Source organism: Trichechus manatus, unplaced genomic scaffold (assembly GCF_000243295.1).
Source record: "Trichechus manatus latirostris isolate Lorelei unplaced genomic scaffold, TriManLat1.0 scaffold00042, whole genome shotgun sequence".
NCBI classification, from domain to species: domain Eukaryota; kingdom Metazoa; phylum Chordata; class Mammalia; order Sirenia; family Trichechidae; genus Trichechus; species Trichechus manatus.
Genome location: NW_004443978.1, coordinates 14,847,362 through 14,858,265, shown reverse-complemented (window position 1 = coordinate 14,858,265; position 10,904 = coordinate 14,847,362). Strand labels below are relative to the sequence as shown.

At 38.7% G+C, this 10,904-nt stretch overlaps 1 protein-coding gene across 1 annotated transcript in view; it reads left to right on the top strand.

The window, feature by feature from the left end:
* Positions 1-10,904, top strand: part of MACROD2 (mono-ADP ribosylhydrolase 2) — a 2,703,848-nt gene that overhangs the window by 835,039 nt on the left and 1,857,905 nt on the right. Inside the window, exon 5 of the mRNA XM_023731427.1 lies at positions 3,195-3,311. Within this exon, the coding sequence (XP_023587195.1) occupies positions 3,195-3,311 (117 nt within the window). The remainder of the gene's footprint in view (positions 1-3,194; positions 3,312-10,904) is intronic.

Genomic DNA, 10,904 nt, shown 5'->3' with positions numbered 1-10,904 from the left:
CTAGGGTTTCAGGATTGTTGATTCTCTGTTTGGCTTAGTTTTTCAGATCTTTGTTGTGGAGGGACGGCGTGGTGCTTCTGCCTAGACCGCCATCTTGCCGGAGTCCTCCCGCGTCTTGTTTCTTGCTGCTACTTCCATGGGTGTTGATTGTGGATCCAAGTAAAATGAAATCCTTGACAATTTCATTTTTTCTCCATTTATCATGATGTTGTTTATTGGTCCAGTTGTGAGGATTTTTGTTTTCTTTATGTTGAGGTGTAATCGATATTGAAGGCTGTAGTCTTTGATCATCAGTAAGTGCTTCAAGTCCTCTTCGCTTTCAGCAAACGAGGTTATGTCATCTTCATATCGAAGGTTGTTAATGAGTCTTCCTCCAATCCTGATACCACAGTCTTCATATAGTCCAGCTTCTTGGATTATTTGCTCAGCATACAGATTGAACAGAGCCCTTGTGGCGCAGAGGTTAAGAACTCTGCTGCTAACCAAAAAAGTCAGCAGCCGTTCAAATCCACCGGCAGCTCCTTGGAAACCCTATGGGGCAGTTCTACTCTGTCCTGTAGGGTTGCTATGAGTGGGAATCGACTGAATGGCAACCAGTTTGTTTTTTTTGGTTATACAGGTTAAATAAGTGCGGTAAAAGAATAAACCCTGACACACACCTTTCCTGATTTTCAACCATGTAGTATCCACTTGTTCTGTTCGAACAACTGCCTCTTGGTCTATGTACAGGTTTGCATGGACACAGTTAAATGTTCTAGAATATCTATTCTTTGCAAAGTTATCCATACACACCCAAACACACACACGTACATGCAAATATATGTATATAAATGTGTTTGTGTGTGTAACTTTTTAAACAGAATTTTGATTATATTGTATATACTCTTGTAAACTTTTCTCTTTTCACTTAGAAATCTTTTCATGTATAGGATACTGTATACATGTAGAGCTGGTCCATATTGTTGTTGTTGTTAGGTGCTGTCCAGTTGATTCTGACTGATAGCAACCCTATATGACAGAGTAGAACTGCCCTATAGGGTATTTTATGCTGAAATCTTTATGAGAGCAGATTTCCAGGTCTTTTCTCCTTTCATTAGCAGCCCAGTGTTTAATTAACCCTTGTTAACCATTGCATCACCAGGGCTCCTTTTAATAGCTGCATAATAGTTCACTGTGTTGATGAATTGTGATTTATTGAACTAGTTCCCTATTGATGGACATTTGAGTAGTTCTAAGTTTTCACTATTATAAATAACTTCAACCTGCATGTACGTGTATTTTGCACTTGCATTAATAAGTGCATACAATATACTTAAAAAAAGTAAAATTTCTATGTAAACGAGTTTCAACAAAATATATCTTTTTTTAAAGAGGTAAACTATGTGTGAGAGTGTGTATGCATAAACAGTGAGAAAATAAACATCACAACACTGAAGGGTTATTTGGGAGGTTCAGGAAATGGTGGTTTTCATATTCTTTTGCTTCTCTGTATTTCTTGTTTTTAAATAAGGAAAAGAGTCATACAAAAATTAATTTACAGACAATTTCACCTTAGGGAATTTAAGACAATTTCTGCCTTTAGCAGGGCACATAACACTGTGCTGGACACTATGCTGAATATCTTCCTATATAATATTATTCAAAGTCCATGCAGAGCCATGTGAAGTAGTGCCATTATTGACAGTATTCTCCCCCGACCCCCATAAGGAAACTGAAGCTGGGAGTGTCACATGGCTGATAAGAGGTGGGGCCTGGATTTCAACCTAGGTTTTCTGGAACACTGTAGTCTAGAGTGGTCTGTAGTGAATTCATTTTGTTGTGAAGGTCTTTGAGGTGCAAGTTCATTCTCCAACTTTACAGATATGCAATAGGTAATATAGTAAAGCCCGGATGAACTTGTTTCCCTAGGAGACTTGTTCTGCCAAAAAAGATCTCCCCATGAGAGTGAGGTGAGCAGAAGCCAACTAGGACATTAGACAAGTTATATATTTCTCAATACCAACCTCCCATCCAATATCCAGCTTCCCCTCTGTAAAAATGTGTGGTGTCTGATCTCCTCTAACTTCACAAGGGAGAAGGAGAATCAATATCAACAGCCCAAGGCTGATTCCTATGAGGCCGAGGTCAGACATGCCTACTCTCTCTGCCATCCTTGCCATTTCCGACACCAGCCATCCCTCCCCCAGCACTCTCTACCTCTCTGCTTGGTTTGATAATTCATTGCAATGGCCACACAGAACTTACAGACAATATTCATGGTTATGGGCTTTTTTAGGGAAGTAACACGTTACAATTCAGGTTCAAGAAAGCTCAGGAAAGAAGGTATTAATTTCCAGTGGTATCAAATTTATGTTTTCAAAAGATGATTCTCACTGAGAAGTCTGGATGTGAAGGGGGACCAGGATGACAAGCCAGAGAGCTAATGAGACCTGAGTTGGTTGGGGACAGAAAGCTGGCTCATTTAGCAGAGCAAGAGCAGCAGCAGCCACTGTATGTCATCGTCTCTGTCAAGTGAGTGAGGGATGGTCTTAGGGGCATTTATCAAGACCTAAGCTACTTTTGCCCATCATCCAGTACCCAGTCAGATACTCTGCAGAAACACAATCATATTTGTGTCATGCTGTTGTAGGGAGAAGCTCTGATTTCTGGTTCTTATTTTGGTAGCTAGCTAATTGAGATGAGTGCAATGTTCTAGAGTGCCTTTCTCACTTATTTTCTCAACCTTTTTACTTCTGTAACTCTTGGTGTATTGGAGGCAAAACTTACCTGCTTCAGAGAGCCACTTGTTAGCATTACTTCCCAACTCTACTTTCAGTGACATTGAATTGAGAACTTGAAACTGGATGTGATAGGAATATAAACATCATGGAAATTAGGAAAAGCTACAAATCAGTGACCCCCCTCCCCCTTAGAGAACCTGTTGTTAAACATTTACCAGTTCATCACTTCTATAACTCTCCTACTTCTGCTCACTGCCCAAACTGCCCAAACTACACACACACATAGCATACCACACACATACCGTAGTGTTTGAAGGATTGGATACCACGGGTTTTTTGGGAGACTTGTTTTTTCCACAGGGCAATGGTGATTTCTAAGAGAAACAAATTAATTTCCTTTTCTTTTCCCATCTTAAGTTTTACATTCATTTTCAAAAGGCCAAATATGGGCTAAGTTTTTTCTTTCTCCCCTAGTGGATGGCTGTATTCACAGAGCAGCTGGTCCCTGTTTGCTAGCCGAATGTCGTAACCTCAATGGCTGTGATACTGGACATGCAAAAATTACATGTGGCTATGACCTGCCTGCAAAATGTGAGTACAACTTTTTTGAATACTGTTTTGAAACAAGATAGAATTCTCACCTTGTTTTATTTCTCAAGTGTGTAATAGGTAAAGGAAATTGCAGTGGTCATATTTAATTTAATGCGCTTATATTCAGATTTTGTGTTTTCTCAATATGTCTACAAATATATATATATGATGTTTAACTGTAGGTGTTTTTGCTCAGGTTTCCAATAGACTGCCTCTGCAACAGGGAAATAAAAATATGAGTACAATATACATTATAGTGTTTAAATGCCACGAGTGACAGCTTCTAGAAATGATGCCAATTTCTTATTCCTTGTTCAGGTTTCTTGATTGTGGATGTGTTTAGAGCAAAGGAGATCAAAGTGATGTATTTTCAGCTGCCATGTAAAGGCTGATTGGCAATTACAGCCAAGGCATCTGTCACACTTTGCTTTCAGGAAAAGCCAATGGAATGTGGTTGTCAGTGTGAGAATCTGTTTGCTCTTTGAATGTGGAATGGTCAAAATTTCCATTACACTGTATTTGAATAGAGAGAAGTATTGCATTTGATTGACCTTGTTGCTTAGTCATTTAGCCAGCTGGGTGGGGGTGGTGTGGAATAAAAATGCTGCTAGAGAAGTTGGTTCAAGGCACAGCTCTATTATCACACAATCTCCAGAGCCTGGGGATGGAGGTTGAGGGTCTCCTTGCACAGTATGCACTGACCTGGAAATTAGGACAACAATTGATTGTTTAGCCCCTTCACCTGCTTCTTATAATGCTGCCTTGGTCTGTGAATACATTTCATGTAAAGTGAAGCTGGTTTTGCTTTTGTTTTAGCAGTGGAGAAAATGGGACTAAAAATTATAATACAATCTGTAGAATGTTATCTGGACTTTGTATAGACAGGTTGTATAAGAATGAATTTCCCCCACATTCCCTTGTGTGAATGGAGAGATAGTGTGTTATATGTTAAAGATTAATTTTAAGTATGTTTAAATTTGAGGGTTTGTAGTAAATTGTAATACATTCAAATAGTGTTTTTCTTGTAAACGTTGTAACACTACATTCTAGATTGCTCACAGTGGATTGTTATTGAAAGTACATGAATTTTATATCGTTTAATTTTTCTTTTGTTTAATGACTTATTTTTCTTTCTTTGTTTTTACCTTGTGTGAGTCAAATCATGTGTTCAATGGCCTCTTTTTCTTACTTGCAATCTATGTTTATGTTAAATAAAACCCTTTGTGTACAATGGTGTTGTCCCTCTGACTCAGATAGCCCATGATCTGAGTATTAAAGGTGATTTCCTCTGCCAAATTTACGGGTGTTGGTCCTTTTGCCTTTTTATATCATGCTACCTTGTAATTTAGCTAGCCTATACCACCCTGAGAACAAGCAGGCTGTTGATTATTTTCAAGCTTGTGTCTACCCTGAAACCAACTCATAAGTCGGCTCCCCTACTGACTCACTACTTACTTTCCTTCTTATGTGAATTTACCAAAGCAGGTTACTTTTATACTCATATTTATATTTCTGTATATCAACTGTTATAGCACTACTAAAACACAAATCAAAATGTCTTCAACTATGAGATTTCTGGAGACAGATAACCTCAGAATCATTAAATATGACCAAATAAAATGGTGGCTGTAGAGTATGGGTTCACACTGTGATAATTTTTTTTTTTTTAATGTGCTTGCTCCTGTTTGATATCCCTCTGAATAAGTTATTCAGCTTTCTTTGAATGTCATTCAACATTATTTCAGCATTATTGAGGGCTTTCGTAATACCAGGCACTGAGGTACAAAGATCAATAAGCCAATATCTGTGCTTGAGGAACTCTCATTATTGACTCATCTCTTTGAGTGATTTTCCTGGGCATCCCAGGGCAAGTAGGGCTTTGCGGAACACAGACTCTGGACTTGGAAAGTCAATCTACAGGACTCGGCACAGAATCCATGTGAGCTGAGATACTGAGTGCCTGGCACATACTCAGCTCGCCTCTCACAAGCCTGCAGTGCACATCTAGAAACGGCTGTGTTACCCAAAGCAGGTCCTGCCTGGTGTGGCTTCTCATCAATAAAGACATACTGAGGTGAGGAGGCAGGAAGAGCGTTTATCGCAAGTGTGCAGGCAAGGAGCAAGGAGGTGTATACCTCAAATGAAGCTCCCGGAACAAAGGGAGGCAGAACCTTTTATACTGTCCCTCACAAGGAAGTACATACAAATATCATGGACTACATAGGTTATCATGGCGTGCAGACACAGTAAGACAAATTGCATTTTTTTTTTTTTTTTCCTTTAGTATGAACAGAAAATGGTGGATAAGTCCTGCCCTGGGAGGAGATTTTACTATTCAATTAGGTCTTAATGAGGCTTAGGTTCCTTTGGGACACTTTGAGGCTAGTAAACTGATTTTGAATGGTTTTATCTGGGTCTTGTTTTTCTGTAGCTTCTTCTTCCCACTGCTGCAGGTGGGGAAGTGTTGGGAGGGATTTTAGCTGAGGAGCTGACTCAAGGTTCCTATATCAACTGGACTGGAATGACGGTGTCACCTCATGAAAGTCACAAACATGGGATCATTGAGAATAGGCCTTGGTATTTCTATATATTTAAAAAGATTAACAATTTATGTTAAAAACATAATGGAAAACAATATAACAATGAGTATCTTACATTTATATGCCACTTTACAGTATTTCATGGTACTTTCAAAGCCTTATATTTTCAATTATCTTTTATAAACATGGTGTGTGTTCATTTTCCGTTTTCCTATCCTTTAGAGATGTTTTTCTTTCTCATCAATTTGGTTCATCCATTTCAGAATCATTAACAATCCACAGATGTGCTCTTGTAGTGAGAGAATGAAATGGGAGCTCATTACATACTGTTTGGGTCATTTTTCCCCTCCATATTTAATAATTCCATGACAGTTTGACAGCAGAGACTAATTCCTCTCTGTCCTCTGTGACAGCAGGTTTACTAAAGCCAGTCATCCAGCCACAAGTGATAATATCTTCATATATCAGCAATTTGTTCGGAAAATGCTATTGTCTGAGTTACAGACAGACTTGGTAATTTTGGACTGGTCTTTGGTTTTTTATGCTTGCTAAATTAATCTGTTCATAAATGGTTGTACTTGAATTAATTATACTTGTAGTTTGTGCTCAGTGACTCATCATGATTGGTGAAATAAGCCCCAATGATTTAGTTTATTTTCCACTACTTTGGTAGTTTTGAGTGATTTCAAAAGCAATCTTAATTGTGTAAATACTAGTGACCAATATTTCAGTGAGAGCCATTGCTAAGGAAATTATTTAGGAAGTGGTTGAAGGACTATTTATGTAATTGGACCTTCGGAGGATCTCCTATTTTATAATATTAGATATTTTTGAATTCGTAATAAAATTTAGGTTTCCATAGATTTTAGAAGCTCATTGGCATTTGGGGCATTGCTATTCATGCTATCATCATTCCACCAGATGTTCAGCTTCATGTGGGCAAGGGCAAGGTTTACCCATCTCATCATGGTTCTAGTGTCATTATCTAGCATAGTGACTCCATAAGTATGTATGGAATTAATGTGAATGAACAAGTGGGGGCAGATAGGATGTGGTGAAACCTATGTGAAATTGTTCACTAGAGATTAGTAAGTAAGCACAAGTAAGCCCATGCTTACGTTGCTTACTGGGTCATTGCCCTTGTCAATTGGTAAATTTGTAAAAAGGCTTTGATTCTGTAGGCAAGTTCTGTGGGGTTGGGAGAGAGAGAGATGGCAGCCATACCTAGAAGCAGACTCTTTGATGTGCTGAAAAAGTGTGAAATTGTTCACTACAGATCATCTGGTAAGCAAAGTAAGCACCATGTTTACCTTGCTTATTGGATAATCCTCCTCTGTGAATGAGTGATCAAATGAATGAATTATTTCAGACCCTTTTCACATTATCAGCTGGAAAATGGATTCTCGATTGTTGCCCCTTCTTCTAATACTTTCCTTCCTGCAATCCAGTGTGCTCAGTCCTGGTAGATTAATATTCCTAAATCTGGAGTTCTTGTAATGATCCACAAGGCTCTATGTGATGTGACCTTCTTTATATCTCTCTAATATCATCTCCTTCTATGCTGTCCCTCACTTGTGCATGTTGCTTTGCTATTCCTCAATGCCTTTGTATCTGCTTTCCCTCTGCCTGGAATTCTATTCTTCTAGATAACCCAAATGGCATGCTCCCTCACCTACTATAAGCCCTTGATCACATGTAACCTTCCCAAGTGTTACTATAACCAATCTACAGGCAGTTCCTAGGTTACAAATGTCCTACAGACAACTCATACTTACCCTTTAATGTTATGTAAATTTGACCTCACTTTGACAAGATTGAACCAACCCCAACTTACAACAAATTCTTCCTCATAATCACCTTCACTTGCTGCATGTGCAGCTTTTAAATCATTGAAAAGGCTTCAATGTTTTTCTTGCGTTAAAGTACATGTAAGGCTAAATAAGAACCACATGCACCTGTTCTGACTTACCTATGAATTCAACACACTTAGGAATGGATCTCGTCCCTAACCCGGGGACTGCCTGTATTTATAATTGCTGATCTGTAGCATTGTACCCTCTAAGACTATATCACTTACTTATTTCTTTTGTTTATTGTGTATCTCTCCTTACTAGAGTGATGGTGGGCATTTTGTATGTGTGTGTGTGGGGTGTGTGTGGGTGGGTATCTTTTTCATTAATACCAAACCAAACCAAACCAAACCCATTGTCATAGAGTTAATTCTGACTCATAGTGACCTTATAGGGCACAATTGAACTGCCTATAGTGTTTCCAAGGAGCAGCTGGTAGATTCGAACTGTCGACCTTTTGGTTAGCAGCTGAGCTCTTAACGTTTGCGCTTAGAAAAGTGCCTGACACATAATAGAAGCTCAAAAATATTTTTTGTTTTATATTTTTATTGTACTTTAGATGAAAGTTTACAGAACAAATAGTTTCTCATTAGACAGTACACATATTGTTTTATGACAATGTGTTAACAACCTCACAACATGTCAATACTGTCCCTTCTCAACCTTGGGATCCCTGTTAACAGCTTTTCTGTCCCCTCCTGCCTTCTAGTCCCTGTCCCTGGGATGTTGTGCCCCATTAATCTCATTTTGTTTTATGGGGCTGTCTAATCTTTGGCTGAAGGGTGAACCTCAGGAGGGACTTAATTACTGAGCTAAAATGGTGTCCAGGGGCCATACTGTTGGGGTTTTCTCCAGTCTCTGTCAGGCCAGTAAGTCTGGTCTTTTTTTGTGAGTTAGAATTTTGTTCTACATTTTTCTCCAGCTCCATCTGGGACCCTCTGTTGTGATCCCTGTCAGAGCAGTCAGTGGTGGTAGCCGGGCACCATCTAGTTGTACTTGACTCAGTCTGGTGGAGGCTGTGGTCGTTATGGTCCATTAGTCCTTTGGACTAATCTTTTCCTTGTATCTTGTTTTCTTCATTCTCCCTTGTTCCCGAAGGGGTGACACCAGTGGAGTATCTTTGATGGCTGCTCACAGACTTTTAAGACCCCAGACGCTATTCACCAAGGTAGAATGTAGAACATTTTCTTTATAAACTGTGTTATGCCAAATGAGCTAGATGTTCCCTGAGACCATGGTCCCCACAGCCCTCCCCCCAGCAATGTGGTCCCTCAGGGAGTTTGGATGTGTCTATGGAGTTTCCATGACCTTTCCTTGTACAAGTTGTGCTGGCTCCCCAGTATTGTGTACTGTCATACCCTTCACCAAAGTTACCATTTATCTATTGTCTATTTAGCATTCCCCCCCACCCTCCCATCCTTCATAACCATCAAAGATTGTTTCTTTTTGTGTGTAAACTTTTTCATAAGTTTTTACAGTAGAGGTCTCATACAATATTTGTCCTTTTGTGATTGACTTATTTCACTCAGCATAATGTCCTCCAGTTTCATCCAAGTTATGAGATGCTTCACAGATTTATCATTGTTCTTTATTGTTACATAATACTATATTGTGTGTATGTATCATAGTTTGTTTATCCATTCATCTGTTGAGGGGCATCTAGTTTGTTTCCATCTTTTTGCTATTGTGAACCATGCTGCAATGAACATGGGTATGCATATGTCTATTTGTGTGATGGCTCTTATTTCTCTAGGGTATATTCCTCGGAGTGGGATTGCTGGATCGTATGGTATTTCTATTTCTAGCTTTCTAAGGAAGCGCCATACCATTTTCTAAAATGGCTATATCATTTTGCATTCCCACCAGCAGTGCATAAGAGTTCCAGTCTCTCTGCAGCTCCTCCAACATTTGTTGTTTCCACTTTTTTTATATTTGCGCCAGTAATGCCAGAGTGAGATGGTATCTCATTGTGGTTTTAATTTGCATTTCTATAATGGCTAGTGATCGTGGGCATTTCCTGATGTGTCTGTTGGCCACTTGAATGTCTTCTTTGGGGAAGTGTCTCTTCACTTCCTTTGCCTATTTTTTAATTGGATTCTTTGTCTTTTTGTTGTAGAGGTGTTGGATTTTCTTATAAATTTTAGAGTTTAGACCTTCGTCTGACTTGTAATGTCCAAAATTTTTTTCCCAGTCTGTAGGTTCTCTTTTTACTCTTTTGATGAGCATAAGTGTTTAATTTTTAGAAGATCCTGGTTATCTAGCTTATATTCTGGAGTTTGTGTGTCGTTGGTTATAGTTTGTTTCCTGTTAATGCTGTGTATTAGGGCCTCTAGCATTGATCCTATTTTTTCTTCTATGAACTTTATAGTTTTTGGCTTTATATTTTGTCTTTGGTCCATTTTGAATTAGTTGTTGTATATCATGTGATATATGGGCCCTGTTTCATTTATTTGCAGATGGACATCCAGTTTTGCTAGCACCATTTGTTAAAAAGACTGTCTTTTCCCCATTTGGTGGACTTTGGGCCCTTGTCGAAGATCAGGTGACCCTAGGTGGATGGATTTACATCTGGGTTCTCAATTCTGTTTCATTGGTCAATGTAGCTGTTGTTGTACCAGTACCAGGCTGTTTTGACTACCGTAGCTGTATAGTAAGTTCTGAGGTCAGGTAGTGTGAGTCCTCCTACTTTATTCTTCTTCTTCAACAGTGCTTTACTTATCTGGGGCTTCTTCTCTTTCTAAATAAAGTTAATGATTGGTTTTTCCATCTCTTTAAAGAATGTTGTTGGTATTTGGATTGGAATTGCATTGTATTTGTAAATTGCTTTGGGTAGAATTGTCGTTTTCACAATGTTGAGACTACCTGTCCACGAGCGTGGTATGTTTTTCAATTTATGTAGACCCTTTTGGGTTTCTTGCAGTAGTGTTTTGTAGTTTTCTTTGTATAGGTCCTTTACATCTCTGGTTAGATTTATTCCTAAGTATTTTATTTCTTAGGGGCTTTTATAAATGGTACTGTTTTCCCAGTTTCCTTTTAATGGTTCTCTTTATTGGTGTACAGAAATCCAACTGATTTTAATGTTTGTCTTGTATCCTGCTACTCTGCTAAATCTTTCTATTAGTTCCAGTAGTTTTCTTGTGTAGTCTTTAGGGTTTTCTATGTATAGTATCATATCATCTTCAAACAGGGACAGTTTAACTTCT